The following is a 16,726-nucleotide window of genomic DNA, read 5'->3' as shown; positions in this document are numbered from 1 at the left end:
TTATATCAGAGTGGGAGGTAGACAAAACAACAAATAGGGATGCACAGAATAGTAATAAAAGGGTAAAAATAGCATATGAACATGACCCCAATGTATATTTAGATGCAATAGGTCAACCCAGAGGAATTCCAAATGAATATAAGACAAGAGATGAAATTAAAGCAGGATTTGAATCAATATTTGTCTGGATTTCAACCAACAAAAACCTAGAATGGATCAATTATATTTATTATAATCAACAAAGGTTTATTAATTACACAGACTCTGCATTATCAGCTCTAGGAGAGCAAGTACAGGCTACCAGTAGAATGACATGGCAGAATAGGCAGGCTCTAAACTAGCTATTAGCGGAAAAAGGTGGAGTTTGTGTTATGTTTGGAGATGAATGTTGTACTTTTATCCCCAATAATACTGCCCCGGATGGTTCATTCACTGAAGCAATGACTAAGCTCAAAGGACTACGAAAAGAGGTTAAGGACAATGCTGGGCATGACGCTCATGTTTGGGACTGGATGGACTTAACTTTGAGAAAATGGGGTGCAATGTTTACAAAAATGGCAATAATGATAGGAATGTCACTTGTAGTGATGAGAGTAGTGTTTTGTTGTATACTACCTCTGTTAAAATCACTTTTGATTCAAACCACAGTAAAACAAATGACTGTACAGACCATTGTTACTAGTTCAGCCAAAGAAATACACCCAGTTCAGGGAGCTCCAGGACAGTACGTTAATGAATATGGGAAACCTTGTAATGTTAAAGGAGGACCAATGGACTGTCCATTTGGGAATCCTGAATGTTTGCATGGAGTTGTTCCTGGGGGTGGATGGGCTTGCCATGGTTACAAAAACCCAATAGACACATTTGGAGGTTAATTTAGAGGAAAACCTTCCAGACTTGTATCCAATACCTGACTGGGCTCTGGGTCCTCATTAGGATGGGTCAAGTAATGAGGAAGATATATTGGTTTAAATATATGCATGTAAAATGTATCCACATATGGCAAGGCTAAGAATAAGTACATGCACAGGCTGACATTCATTTTTAAAATTAATCTTTGTATTGTTGGGATATTGTTGGAAGTCCCAAAGGGGGGATTATATAGAGATATTTTATGTATCATTAAGGCAGATGTAGGGAGATGCCAAAGGTAAAATATAATAAACATGTTTGATATTTTATAATCCAGATGCATGTTTAAATAAGGAATGTAGCCAATGCAGTATGTAACTGTGCTTTAATGAATGTATGTATATTATTTTTTAAGAAAGTGCCTGAGCCACGCCACCGATATAATGAGAGGCTTCATATAGAAAAGCATTCATTACCTTTTGGAGTGGACCATGTGTGACAGCTGGACGTTGAAAGAGAAGGGTGGCGCATAACTAAAATAAGTTAAGCATTTGCCCTAAGGGGAGTAACTGTATATGCTATGTAAACATGATTATGCATTTGTGTGTGTATAAAAGGAGCTCTAAGCCAAAGAGAGACAGCCACCTCCATGGAACTGCTCGGCTTCTGTTATTAGATAATAAAAGTCTAAACTTTTGGATTCACAAGCTCCAGTTTCTTGAGAGATATTTTTGAGTTGACTACTTTTGAGTCAAATATTTCTACCACATGCCCAGAGCCAGGAGGACATTTAATAAATAAATGGTTTGTGGTTGTTTATGTGATTAATGGGAAGATATGGCCAGGCTAATTCAGCTGTTTATACCACAGATGCCTAATGAATAGCAGAAACCATTTTGTCGTTACTTAGGCTACTTAGTGTCCCTAAACTTCAGTGTACAGAGAAGGGGCTACTATGTATGAAGCAGACCTGAGTTCAAATAGCATTTGTTTTCTTTCAAATACTGTGAGATTTTTATGGAGCCTGCCTGGAGTGCCAGATGGGAGGGGTTGGCAGTACTTTTGGAACCATTCCACTGGTTCCTTTGCGCCAGGCAATTTCAATCAAGCACAGCTAAAGTATTTGAAAGAAAACAAACACTATTTAAACCCAGCTCTGGTATAAAGACGGACTCAGTTTGACCTAAAAGACATTTCAAATCAAGGCTTCATCCCAAATGGCACCTCATTCCCTATGTAGTGCACTATGTTTGACCAAAAGTGGTAGTCTGATGGAGTGGATTGGTTATAGAACAGCATGGCCCATTTCACTGCCGTACATGATGATTTGTTTTCATTGTGGTGTGTGTGTGTGAGTGTGTGTGTGTGTGCGTGTGGGTGTGAGTGAGTAAGTGTGAGTGTGTGTGTGTGTGTGTGTGCGTGCGTGTGTTTGTGTGTGAGCTATCTGCTGTCAGCCTCTTGGTGTGATTTCTACCCGCTGAGGGACAATGACATTAAAGGGAATCTATGACTTAGATGTACAAATAAAATAAAATAAAATCCAACTTTATTGGTCACGTTCACAGTTTATTAATCTATCTATCTATCTATCTATCTATCTATCTATCTATCTATCTATCTATCTATCTATCTATCTATCTATCTATCTATCTATCTATCTATCTATCTATCAATCAATCAATCAATCAATCAATCAATCAATCAATCAATCAATCAATCAATCAATCAATCAATCAATCAATCAATCAATCAATCAATCAATCAATCAATCAATCTATCTATCTATCTATCTATCTATCTATCTATCTATCTATCTATCTATCTATCTATCTATCTATCTATCTATCTATCTATCTATCTATCTATCTATCTATCTATCTATCTATCTATCTATCTATCTATCTATCTATCTATCTATCTATCTATCTATCTATCTATCTATCTATCTATCTATCTATCTATCTATCTATCTATCTATCTATCTATCTATCTATCTATCTATCTATCTATCTATCTATCTATCTATCTATCTATCTATCAATAATTTTCTATATGAGAAAGGTACAGTACAACATAAACCCATTTTCTTGGTTAGAGTCAGTAAGAAATAGTCCCATGTGTTGTCAGCATGTTCTTATAAACATATTAGTGCAATGCATGACATTTGTCCTAATGCTAATCAACACATAATTGCTAGATACAGTATGTCTATCTATGACACACCTGACTCTTTATAAGGGCCCAAAAGGGTGTGTGTGTGTGTGTGTGTGTGTGTGTGTGTGTGTGTGTGTGTGTGGTAGAACAGTGTACCTGCCGATGCCTGAGTCCTGTTCCCAGCAGTCTGCTAATGTGGACCTGCCTGCTCGACTCAGCGCACACACACACACACACACACACACACTGTAGGAGAGCACCAAGATAGCAGTGATTGTCCACTGCATGTGAATGAGACTGGAGAGCAATCTGCCGGCCTGGCAGCCTCATAATCAGCATAGCATTAGCAGGAGGGGGCCTCGCGGTGTGTGTGTGTATATGTGTGTTCGTCAGAAGAGTACTCTGTGTATGTCTGTGTGTGTGCGTGTGTGTGGAGGGTTGAGGAGGGGGGCATCTCAGATGCATAAACTGTGTATGCGTCTTCTAGTAAGCAACTAGCTAGTGTGAGAGAGGATGGGACAGAGAATGGAAAAGAGGACGGAGAGAGAATGGACACTTGGAGAGAGATGGGTAGGGAAATGGAGAGGTGAAAGAGAGAGGAGGAAAGGATGGAAAGAGATGGAGAGAGATGGCGAGAGAAGGAGAGAGATGGGTAGGGAAATGGAGAGGTGAAAGAGAGAGGAGGAAAGGATGGAAGAGATGGAGAGAGATAGAGAGAGATGGGTAAGGAAATGGAGAGGTGGGAGAGAGGAGGAAAGGATGGAAAGAGATGGAGAGAGAAGGAGAGAGGAGAGAGAAGGAGAGAGATGAGAGAGACGGAGAGAGATGGAGAGAGATGGGTAGGGAAATGGAGAGGTGAGAGAGAGAGGAGGAAAGGATGGAAAGAGATGGAGAGAGATGGAGAGAGGAGAGAGAGGGAGAGAGATGAGAGAGACGGAGAGAGACGGAGAGAGATGGAGAGAGATGTGTAGGGAAATGGAGAGAGGTGAGAGAGAGAGGAGGAAAGGATGGAAAGAGATGGAGAGAGATGGAGAGAGAAGGAGGGAGAAGGAGAGAGATGAGAGAGACGGAGAGAGATGGAGAGAGATGGGTAGGGAAATGGAGAGAGGTGAGAGAGAGAGGAGGAAAGGATGGAAAGAGATGGAGAGAGATGGAGAGAGATGGAGAGAGAAGGAGAGAGATGAGAGAGACGGATAGAGATGGAGAGAGATGGGTAGGGAAATGGAGAGGTGAAAGAGAGAGGAGGAAAGGATGGAAAGAGATGGAGAGAGATGGCGAGAGAAGGAGAGAGATGGGTAGGGAAATGGAGAGGTGAAAGAGAGAGGAGGAAAGGATGGAAGAGATGGAGAGAGATGAGAGAGATGGAGAGAAAAGGAGAGAGATGGAGAGAGATGGAGAGATGGAGAGAGATGGAGAGAGATGGAGAGATGGAGAGAGATGGAGAGAGAAGGAGAGAGATGGAGGGAGACGGAGAGAGATGGAGAGAGACGGAGAGAGAAGGAGAGAGATGGAGAGAGATGGAGAGAGATGGAGGGAGATGAAGAGAGAGATGGAGAGAGATGGAGAGAGATTGAGGGAGATGGAGGGAAATGGAGGGAAATGGCGAGAGATGGAGAAGGATAGTATGGAGAGAGATGGAGAGAGATGGAGAGAGAAGAAGAGAGCTGGAGAGAGATGGAGAGAGATGGAGAGATGGAGGGAGATGGAGAGAGAGATGGAGAAGGATAGTATGGAGAGAGATGGAGAGAGATGGAGAGAGACGGAGAGATGGAGAGAGATGGAGAGAGACGGAGAGAGATGGAGAGAGATGGAGAGAGAGATGGAGAAGGATAGTGTGGAGAGAGATGGAGAGAGACGGAGAGAGTGGGAGAGAGACGGAGAGAGACGGAGAGAGACAGAGAGAGATGGAGAGAGAAGGATTTTGTCCAGTAGGTTTCCTCAAGCAGAAAGCCTGCAAAAGTCTTGCATTTTCTATAGCTGATGTTCCACTCTCCGAACCCTCTAAATGGCGCGTTACAACAGCATGTTTTAATTTCACTTCAAGCTTCAGAAAATGCTACTGTTGGTTCCACCAATGAATCAACTCTCACCAATTGATGCCGTGCCGTTTCGTGTCGCATGGTGGCACTATTCGACAATGCACTGCATCTTCCATAGCTTGCGGCACTGTGCGCACTGAACGTACAGAGAGGACCTCATAATTAGGACACAACTTGTATGAAGTGGAGTGACGAGTGGACAATCATCATGTTAAACCATTGGACGTAGACAGCGCACCCTACACCCAAAAAATATGTAGGACTAGAACGGCCTTGGAAAAAATTGTGGCGGTTATTCTTCTCTAAAGCCCCTTGACTTGACAGAGTTGATCAATTCACTGTGCGTGTTCATCGAGTTCAATCCATCTTGGAAGACGTGAAGAGGATGCACCTTATTTTTGTAGGTTATGAGCTCTTCCCATTATTATAATGTTTACAGATTTCTATCAAATTAATTCAAAATTAACCGTTTAAATACTGAGTTAAACGCACGTAGCATACGCGAAACATATAGGCGTTCACTTGATATTCAGGTTGAAAATAAAATGCCTTATATTTTTTTGTTCCCTCAGCAACTTGTTGGCCATGTTTTTGGAGATTGTGTAATGCTATTTGGGGTAGCATAAATAGCGCAAGGATATTCAGTCATGGAATTATTTAATAATTGTTTTTTATAATTTGTCAAACACTTTAGAGCCTATTGTAGGTGCTCTATTATGGTGATAACCTGGTCATCGGATGATTGTTTTTAACTTCCACCCTATTCCGATGTAGGCTTATAACTGTAATTCCTAATTTTCAGTGCAGTGATTTGATTTCAATGTTCAGACACCTTCCATAGATTTGGAATTAAACAGTGGTTCAATTGACTCCGCCTAGCAAGCTCATGCGGGACTTATCCACGGGGGTTCAGTTCTATACAACTACATGCAACACAAGGCACGCCAGCTGCCCCACGCTCTCCTCGCTCACGGACTAGCTCTCCTCACCTCTCCCGTTTACTCATTCACATCGGTGAGCGGTAGGTAGACGATAGATTACTTTCACACAGGACTAGTAGGAGTCGTTGGACTAGGAGGCAGGACCGACTCGCTTGCTCTCACGGGAGGCTGTGTGTGGCTGCCAAGCAACATGTTACCAAGACTGCGACCCCACTCTCCTGGCTTGGCGGGGATACCCGGGATGCCGACAGGGACGATGATCGTGGGTACGGCGGGACTGAAGTGGCTCTCCTGTTGGATTCTGATGTCAGCGATGTGTTTCCACCACGCAGCAGCACAAGGTAAGGACTTCAAAGTCACACAAATGTTACTTTTTAATACTGTTGTAGCCTCACCAAAAGAGGCGAAATAAGTGAACTGTCAACTGTTTTCTGAATCTCCATGGTTAGAGCGGAGCCTGATGAGATGAGCTCGTGCCACTTCATTTAGATTCTCGGGGAACTGGTCAGCTGCCTTATACAAAATGCAAGACCATTCTTCAATTGTAACATTCTAGATAGACAGTGCGCTTTAATTTGCGGAGCTGGAGTAGGCACTCTCACCTAGCTGTTTTCTAACTTCATACAGCTTGAGAGATCACAGAAAATACCGAATTTCAGTATAGGTATTGTGCGGTAGTTACTGTTGCCCTATTCCTACAACCCTCACACGCAAGTTCAAAGTACCGTTTTCCAGCCAAATCACTCTCTTATGTTCTGCGGAATTGAATTTAATTTCCTTTCCCATTGATAATCAATGGAAAGTGAATTGTAGGTGCCCATTCAATGGATATTTAATGGAATACTGGGGAAAACGGTTCAAAGTGGGGTAGATCATTTCGCACGTTTCTATTAGGTTACGTTTCTGCATATCAAACACCTTAATGTATAAATAATGGGATAAGTATGGATCTAAGTTATCGATTTATTCAAATGTATCAATAGGCTATTCAATAGCCTATGCCTTCTACGAAGTAATAGCCTACTGTAGAAAATAATATGTGATGCCATAAAATCCTCTCACTTTGTGCAGATTTTAATTTAAACGATTTGTGCAGTAATCACCAATAATTATGGATCTCACTTATTGATTCATTTCAAGGTATCAGTATTCAGTACTCTTATTGATTCATTTAAAGGTATCAGTATTCAGTACTCTTATTGATTCATTTAAAGGTATCAGTATTCAGTACTCTTATTGATTCATTTAAAGGTATCAGTATTCAGTACTCTTATTGATTCATTTAAAGGTATCAGTATTCAGTACTCTTATTGATTCATTTAAAGGTATCAGTATTCAGTACTCTTGCTACCAAGTAAGACATACTAGGAAAGGAAAAGGCTAGAAAAATGAAATATTGTTGGAGAGAGGAGAGGCTTGAGGCGAGGAGAGATTGAGGCTGAATAGGTGGAAGGATATGATTCAAATGGGAATTTCCATCTAAAAGGACCCATGAGCACCAACATGTGAAGTTCATAGGAACATGTCAAATTGGATGTCAAATGAAAGTTAAGAGTCTATATTGTTTAGAAATTAAGACATACAGTCGGGAAAAAAAGTATTTAGTCAGCCACCAATTGTGCAAGTTCTCCCACTTAAAAAGATGAGAGGCCTGTAATTTTCATCATATGTACACATCAACTATGACAGACAAAATGAGATTTTTTTTTCCAGAAAATCACATTGTAGGATTTTTAATGAATTTATTTGCAAATTATGGTGGAAAATAAGTATTAGGTCAATAACAAAAGTTTCTCAATACTTTGTTATATACCCTTTGTTGGCAATGACACAGGTCAAACGTTTTCTGTAAGTCTTCACAAGGTTTTCACACACTGTTGCTGGTATTTTGGCCCATTCCTCCATGCAGATCTCCTCTAGAGCAGTGATGTTTTGGGGCTGTCGCTGGGCAACACGGACTTTCAACTCCCTCCAAAGATTTTCTATGGGGTTGAGATCTGGAGACTGGCTAGGCCACTCCAGGACCTTGAAATGCTTCTTACGAAGCCACTCCTTCGTTGCCCAGGCGGTGTGTTTGGGATCATTGTCATGCTGAAAGACCCAGCCACGTTTCATCTTCAATGCCCTTGCTGATGGTTTTCACTCAAAATCTCACGATACATGGCCCCATTCATTCTTTCCTTTACACGGATCAGTCGTCCTGGTCCCTTTGCAGAAAAACAGCCCCAAAGCATGATGTTTTCACCCCCATGCTTCACAGTAGGTATGGTGTTCTTTGGATGCAACTCAGCATTCTTTGTCCTCCAAACATGACGAGTTGAGTTTTTACCAAAAAGTTCTATTTTGGTTTCATCTGACCATATGACATTCTCCCAATCCTCTTCTGGATCATCCAAATGCACTCTAGCAAACTTCAGACGGGCCTGGACATGTACTGGCTTAAGCAGGGGGACACGTCTGCCACTGCAGGATTTGAGTCCCTGGCGGCGTAGTGTGTTACTGATGGTAGGCTTTGTTACTTTGGTCCCAGCTCTCTGCAGGTCATTCACTAGGTCCCCCCGTGTGGTTCTGGGATTTTGCTCACCGTTCTTGTGATCATTTTGACCCACGGGGTGAGATCTTGCGTAGAGCCCCAGATCGAGGGAGATTATCAGTGGTCTTGTATGTCTTCCATTTCCTAATAATTGCTCCCACAGTTGATTTCTTCAAAACAAGCTGCTTACCTATTGCAGATTCAGTCTTCCCAGCCTGGTGCAGGTCTACAATTTTGTTTCTGGTGTCCTTTGACAGCTCTTTGGTCTTGGCCATAGTGGAGTTTGGAGTGTGACTGTTTGAGGTTGTGGACAGGTGTCTTTTATACTGATAACAAGTTCAAACAGGTGCCATTAATATAGGTAACGAGTGGAGGACAGAGGAGCCTCTTAAAGAAGAAGTTACAGGTCTGTGAGAGCCAGAAATCTTGCTTGTTTGTAGGTGACCAAATACTTATTTTCCATCATAATTTGCAAATAAATTCATAAAAAATCCTACAATGTGATTTTCTGGATTTTGTTTTCTAAATTTGTCTGTCATAGTTGACGTGTACCTATGATGAAAATTACAGGCCTCTCTCATCTTTTTAAGTGGGAGAACTTGCACAATTGGTGGCTGACTAAATACTTTTTTCCCCCCACTGTATATACAGTACCAGTCAAAAGTTTGGACACACCTACTCATTCAAGGGTTTTTCTTTATTTCTACTATTTTCTACATTGTGGAATAATAGTGAAGATATCACAACTATGAAAAAACACATATGGAATCATGTAGTAACCCCAAACCATCTCAGTTGGGTTGAGGTCGGGTGATTGTGGAGGCCAGGTCATCTGATGCAGCACTCCATCACGCTCCTTGGTCAAATAGCCCTTACACAGCCTGGCGGTGTGTTTTGGGTCATTGTCCTGTTTAAAAACAAATGATAGTCCCACTAAGCGCAAACCAGATGGGATGGCGTATCTCTACAGAATGCTGTGGTAGCCATGCTGGTTAAGTGTGCCTTGAATTCTAAATAAATCACAGACAGTGTCACCAGCAAAATATCATCATACCTCCTCCTCCTCCATGCTTCACGGTGGGAACCACATATGCAGAGATCATCCGTTCACCTACTCTGCGTCTCACAAAGACACAGCTGTTGGAACCAAAAACCTCAAATTTGGACTCATCAGACCAAAAGACAGATTTCCACCGGTCTAATGTCCATTGCTCAAGTTTCTTGGCCCAAGCAGGTTTCTTCTAATTGGTGTCCTTTAGTAGTGGTTTCTTTGCAGCAATTTGACCATGAAGGCGTGATTCACGCAATCTCCTCTGAACAGTTGATGTTGAGATGTGTCTGTTACTTGAACTCTGTGAAGCATTTGGGCTGCAATCTGCAGCAGAGGTAACTCTGGGTCTTCTTTTCCTGTGGCGGTCCTCATGAGAGCCAGTTTCATCATAGCGCTTGATGGTTTTTGCCACTGCACTTGAAGAAACTTTCAAAGTTCTTGACATTTTCCGGATTGACTGACCTTCATGTCTTAAAGTAATGATGGACTGTCGTTTCTCTTTGCTTATTTGAGCTGTTCCTGCCATAATATGGACTTGGTCTTTTACCAAATAGGGCTATCTTCTGTATACCCCCCTACCTTGCCACAACACAACTGATTGGCTCAAACGCATTAAGAAGGAAAGACATTTCACAAATTAACTTTTAACAAGGCACACCTGTTAATTGAAATGTATTCCAGGTGACTATCTCATGATGCTGGTTGAGAGAATGCCAAGCGTGTGCAAAGCTGTCATGAAGGCAAAGGGTGGCTACTTTGAAGAATCTAAAATCTAAAATATATTTTGATTTGTTTATCACTTTTTTGGTTACTACTTTTTTGATGTCTTCACTATTATTCTACAATGTAGAAAATAGTAAAAATAAAGAAAAACTCTGGAATGAGTAGGTGTGTTCAAACATTTGACTGGTACTGTACATTTTTCAACCATGTTCCATCCTAAAAATTAGGAGTAAGCAAAGGTTTTAATTTCTGGTCAAACAGAAGGAAAAAGGGTCGTACACAACATCTACCAGGAAAAGTATTAAAAGGTATTAGAAATACATAAAAACACAATAACGTTGAAGTAAAGACCCCTGCCAACTAATAACAACACATATTTAGTTTAGGAGAAATTATTTGCCTTCTGTAAGTTTAAGAAACTTTTCCTTGTGTCTTGTAATTCCGTTACCAAAAACCCACATATCTTTAAGATATTTTCTAATTCCTCAACCTCATGAAGAGGGAGGATAATGAAAGTTCACAGAAGTCACATGTAAAGGTAGACCTAGAGTATCATTAGTCATAGTGTTTTTACTGATATCACATTTGTTTAGGAATTATTAAGTGATTAAAACTCGTAATTCTGTTACCAAATCAGTAACGGAATTACTGGAAAATATGTAAAGGAATAACTTCAATTGAATTGGCTACAATGGGATATCATAGCAGTAACAAACCACAGTTGGGTCTCCTGCTACTGTCCTCCCTTCCACTGACATACTGTTATGTTCAGCTCATAGGGTCTCCTGCTACTGTCCTCCCTTCCACTGACATACTGTTATGTTCAGCTCATAGGGTCTCCTGCTACTGTCCTCCCCTTCCACTGACATACTGTTCATGTTCAGTTCATAGGGTCTCCTGCTACTGTCCTCCCTTCCACTGACATACTGTTATGTTCAGCTCATAGGGTCTCCTGCTACTGTCCTCCCTTCCACTGACATACTGTTATGTTCAGCTCATAGGGTCTCCTGCTACTGTCCTCCCTTCCACTGACATACTGTTATGTTCAGTTCATAGGGTCTCCTGCTACTGTCCTCCCTTCCACTGACATACTGTTATGTTCAGCTCATAGGGTCTCCTGCTACTGTCCTCCCTTCCACTGACATACTGTTATGTTCAGCTCATAGGGTCTCCTGCTACTGTCCTCCCTTCCACTGACATACTGTTATGTTCAGCTCATAGGGTCTCCTGCTACTGTCCTCCCTTCCACTGACATACTGTTATGTTCAGCTCATAGGGTCTCCTGCTACTGTCCTCCCTTCCACTGACATACTGTTATGTTCAGCTCACAGGGTCTCCTGCTACTGTCCTCCCTTCCACTGACATACTGTTATGTTCAGCTCATAGGGTCTCCTGCTACTGTCCTCCCTTCCACTGACATACTGTTATGTTCAGCTCATAGGGTCTCCCTGCTACTGTCCTCCCCTTCCACTGACATACTGTTATGTTCAGCTCATAGGGTCTCCTGCTACCGTCCTCCCTTCCACTGACATACTGTTATGTTCAGCTCATAGGGTCTCCTGCTACTGTCCTCCCTTCCACTGACATACTGTTATGTTCAGCTCATAGGGTCTCCTGCTACTGTCCTCCCTTCCACTGACATACTGTTATGTTCAGCTCATAGGGTCTCCTGCTACTGTCCTCCCTTCCACTGACATACTGTTATGTTCAGTTCATAGGGTCTCCTGCTACTGTCCTCCCTTCCACTGACATACTGTTATGTTCAGCTCATAGGGTCTCCTGCTACCATCCTCCCTTCCACTGACATACTGTTATGTTCAGCTCATAGGGTCTCCTGCTACTGTCCTCCCTTCCACTGACATACTGTTATGTTCAGCTCATAGGGTCTCCTGCTACTGTCCTCCCTTCCACTGACATACTGTTATGTTCAGCTCATAGGGGTCTCCTGCTACTGTCCTCCCTTCCACTGACATACTGTTATGTTCAGCTCATAGGGTCTCCTGCTACTGTCCTCCCTTCCACTGACATACTGTTATGTTCAGCTCATAGGGTCTCCTGCTACTGTCCTCCCTTCCACTGACATACTGTTATGTTCAGCTCATAGGGTCTCCTGCTACTGTCCTCCCTTCCACTGACATACTGTTATGTTCAGCTCATAGGGTCTCCTGCTACTGTCCTCCCTTCCACTGACATACTGTTATGTTCAGCTGATTACTTTTTAGTTTCTCTTTCTGTCATCTGGTGGTCAAAACAAAACTGTGAAAACAGTCTGGCCAACCCCTCTGTACTGTTCCGAGCTCTACTGTGCTGCACTGTGATGTCCAAACTTGTCAAACTTAGACGTCTATGATTGGTTCATATTGGGTCTGGTCCGGACCAACCAAATGCGGTCTTGTTTGGGGGCGGTGCTCATTACAATAATAGCCAGTGTGTAGAATAATACCCAAATATGCAAAATAAGGATATTGCTGATTCTACCTTTTTGTACCTATTCAGGATACATCACCATGAAGAGAATGACTTTCATATCCATAATGATGCATTTCTGTGTCGTACAGACCGTTACTGGATGTAAATCCACTTCACATGCTGTAGTTCAATAACAACATTCAGACTCATACACATAGTTGACTTTCAATCTTAGTTGGGAGCAGATATTTAACAGAGCTTTTGGAAAACGTAGTCGCATTAAAAAACTGTTACCAAACTATCTGCACAGTTCTTCCAATACTTTTTTTTTGTGTGAAAATGTTCTGTGTAAATTGTTCAAAGTAGTCCTTTTGCATAGAATTGTATGGATTGTTAAAGTGAAATCAATGATTTTTGTTTGGCATACATTTTAAAGTGAAAAATCTGAGTCAAAGCGTAATTCCGTTACCGTGGAGTTGCCCATACCACACCTGTATTCCACCTTAATGTGTATTTGATATTGTTCAGAGCAAAATTCACCCTTTAACTTGCTAACCCCTACTTACCATAGTTATTCATTCAAGATTCCAATCGAAGGACTGTTTTTAAAACATTAATGAATTTGAAGCAGGTGCAGGAAACTGATAACCCATTGAGTTCAACCCACAACCATGTAGCCTTAGAAAACCTGCCCTTGGCTTGGCAGTTCATTCATGCACCATGGAGTGCACTTGGCAATGCATTCTGCATCTTACAATCTCAAAGCTCAGAGTGCTGGAGTGTGTGTGTGTGTGTGTGTGTGTGTGTGTGTGTGTGTGTGTGTGTGTGTGTGTGTGTGTGTGTGTGTGTGTGTGTGTGTGTGTGTGTGTGTGTGTGTGTGTGTGTGTGTGTGTGTGTGTGTGTGTGTGTGTGTGTGTGTGTGTGTGTGTGTGTGTGTGTGTGTGTGTGTGTGTGTGTGTGTGTGTGTGTGTGTGTGTGTGTGTGTGTGTGTGTGTGTGTGTGTGTGTGTGTGTGTGTGTGTGTGTGTGTGTGTGTGTGTGTGTGTGTGTGTGTGTGTGTGTGTGTGTGTGTGTGTGTGTGTGTTACAAAGAGCATACCGGTAATTCTTGGGACCTGTTTGTCTGTGAACAGGTTGCCATTGAGCTATAAAGGACTCTTATCTGTAAGAGTGTGTGTGTGTGTGTGTGTGTGTGTGTGTGTGTGTGTGTGTAGAACCTATAACCATCCAGCCAGAGCCCAGCTCCATTATAGAACCTATAACCATCCAGCCAGAGCCCAGCTCCACTATAGAACCTATAACCATCCAGCCAGAGCCCAGCTCCACTATAGAACCTATAACCATCCAGCCAGAACCCAGCTCCATTATAGAACCTATAACCATCCAGCCAGAACCCAGCTCCACTATAGAACCTATAACCATCCAGCCAGAGCCCAGCTCCACTATAGAACCTATAACCATCCAGCCAGAACCCAGCTCCATTATAGAACCTATAACCATCCAGCCAGAACCCAGCTCCACTCTAGAACCTATAACCATCCAGCCAGAACCCAGCTCTAGAGCCTACTATCATGCCAAGAGAACTCTGCTGAGGGTGTGTGTGTGTGAGGGTGTGTGTGTGTGTGTGTGTGAGGGTGTGTGTGTGTGTGGGGGGGTGTGTGGGTGTGTGTGTGGGTGTGTGTGTGTGTGTGTGTGTGTGTGTGCGTGTGTGCGTGTTTCAGGGGGTACATCCTAAGGGTTTACGTAGTTCTCCTCAAACAGACAACCTTATTCTCATCTCTGGCAGTTTCACGTCAGAACTCAAAGACCCTTGAATGTTCCTGGGTGGTGAAGGATGCAAATTAGCATTCTCTTGTCAGTCTCTCCTGCTCTGTCCTGCTCTGTCCTGCTCTGTCCTGCTCTGTCCTGCTCTCTCCTGCTCTGTCCTGCTCTATCCTGCTCTGTCCTGCTCTCTCCTGCTCTTTCCTGCTCTGTCCTGTTCTGTCCTGCTCTCTCCTGCTCTGTCCTGCTCTATCCTGCTCTGTCCTGCTCTGTCCTGCTCTGTCCTGCTCTGTCCTGCTCTCTCCTTCTCTGTCCTGCTCTGTCCTGCTCTGTCCTGCTCTGTCCTGCTCTGTCCTGCTCTGTCCTGCTCTCTCCTGCTCTGTCCTGCTCTCTCCTGCTCTGTCCTGCTCTGTCCTGCTCTCTCCTGCTCTGTCCTGCTCTGTCCTGCTCTGTCCTGCTCTGTCCTGCTCTATCCTGCTCTCTCCTTCTCTGTCCTGCTCTATCCTGCTCTGTCCTGCTCTGTCCTGCTCTGTCCTGCTCTGTCCTGCTCTCTCCTTCTCTCTCCTGCTCTGTCCTGCTCTGTCCTGCTCTCTCCTGCTCTGTCCTGCTCTGTCCTGCTCTGTCCTGCTCTGTCCTGCTCTCTCCTTCTCTGTCCTGCTCTGTCCTGCTCTGTCCTGCTCTCTCCTTCTCTGTCCTGCTCTATCCTGCTCTGTCCTGCTCTGTCCTGCTCTCTGAATGAAGAAGTGGAGCAGGGAGAGGAGGAGGAGGAGGATGAAGATGATGAAGATGAAGATGAAGATGAGGAGGAGGAAGATGATGAAGAAGAAGAAGAAGAAGAAGAAGAAGAAGAAGAAGAAGAAGAAGAAGAAGAAGAAGAAGAAGAAGAAGAAGAAGAAGAAGAAGTGTTGATTGGTTATCAGTAGAGGTCAGAACTGAGAGGAAGGTGGTGGGGGGAGAGCTGGGCAGAGAGGTGGGCTCCTCTCCTCTTCTCCATTTAAAGAGCAGGAGAGTGAGAGAGACATGATGAGAGGAGGGGGGTCTAGCCAGACCCAAATGGAACCCTATTCCCTATATAATGCACAACTTTTGACTAGGGTCCATAGGGAATAGGGTTCCATTTGGGACGCAAACAGAGCCAGGGACTGGAGGCTAGAGGACTGTGGACTCCCCCTTCTCCTCCCGGTGTCTCTGAAGCAGCAGGCACCTTGTCTCCCCATGGGGGACTGTTGGTTCTAGACATGCCTCACTAATCAGTGGCAGAGTGGCACTTACTGTGTGTGTATGTGCACGTGTGTGTGTATGTGTGTGACTGGCTGTGTTTGGTGTGTGTTTGTGTGTGACTGATTGTGTTTCTGTAGGACAGTCAATCAGTCAGTCAGATCCTCTCTTCTCCCAGTCTGTGATCGTCTCTCCCAGGGGGAGCAGAGCGGAGTGAGGGGGGATTGAGGCAAGGCGAGGCAGGCTCAGAGGTTTCTAGAAATGAGAGGAACACAAAGGTACAGAGGTCCCTGAGGAGAGGAGAGCTGTACTGGGTTGTTCCCAGAGGGAGGCGCTATGACAGCATTGTGAGAGAGGGAGGCGCTACGACAGCGTTGTGAGAGAGGGAGGCGCTACGACAGCCTTGGGAGAGAGGGAGGTGCTACGACAGAGTTGTCAGAGAGGGAGGTGCTACGACAGCATTGTGAGAGAGGGAGGTGCTACGACAGAGTTGTGAGAGAGGGAGGCGCTACGACAGCGTTGTGAGAGAGGGAGGCGCTACGACAGCGTTGTGAGAGAGGGAGGCGCTACGACAGCGTTGTGAGAGAGGGAGGCGCTACGACAGCGTTGTGAGAGAGGGAGGTGCTACGACAGAGTTGTGAGAGAGGGAGGCGCTCTCTCTCCCTCTCTAGTGCATGTGCCTCCCGCTGTGTTTTATTTTAATGTCCAGGTCGTTAAATCCCAGAGGGAAATCTGAGAGTCCACACTGCCAGGAGCCTTTCTGGAGCAACAGGCTGCTCTCTGCAGGCCGTGGTACACTCATTTAGACACCTCTCTGCAGACCGTGGTACACTCATTTAGACACCTCTCTGCAGACCGTGGTACACTCATTTAGACACCTCTCTGCAGGCCGTGGTACACTCATTTAGACACCTCTCTGTGTTTTCCGAGGTGTGTGTGTGTGTGTGTGTGTGTGTGTGTGCATGTTTCTGTGTGTGTTCGAGTCTGTGTGTGTGTGTTGCGAGGTGTTTGTGTTCATGTTGTGTAGTATTGAGCTTTAATCTAGAT

General features: G+C 43.8%; 1 protein-coding gene across 1 annotated transcript in view; it reads left to right on the top strand.

The window, feature by feature from the left end:
* The first annotated feature begins 6,005 nt into the window (after positions 1–6,005).
* Positions 6,006–16,726, top strand: part of LOC121551511 (protein sidekick-2-like) — a 274,719-nt gene continuing 263,998 nt past the window's right edge. Inside the window, exon 1 of the mRNA XM_041864208.2 lies at positions 6,006–6,327. Coding sequence (XP_041720142.2) covers positions 6,177–6,327 — 151 coding nt within the window. The 5' untranslated portion in view covers positions 6,006–6,176. The remainder of the gene's footprint in view (positions 6,328–16,726) is intronic.

The sequence above is a fragment of the Coregonus clupeaformis genome, chromosome 35 (genome assembly GCF_020615455.1).
Source record: "Coregonus clupeaformis isolate EN_2021a chromosome 35, ASM2061545v1, whole genome shotgun sequence".
Lineage (NCBI taxonomy): Eukaryota > Metazoa > Chordata > Actinopteri > Salmoniformes > Salmonidae > Coregonus > Coregonus clupeaformis.
Note: the sequence above shows the minus strand (reverse complement) of the source record. Positions and strands in the feature narration are given on the sequence as shown.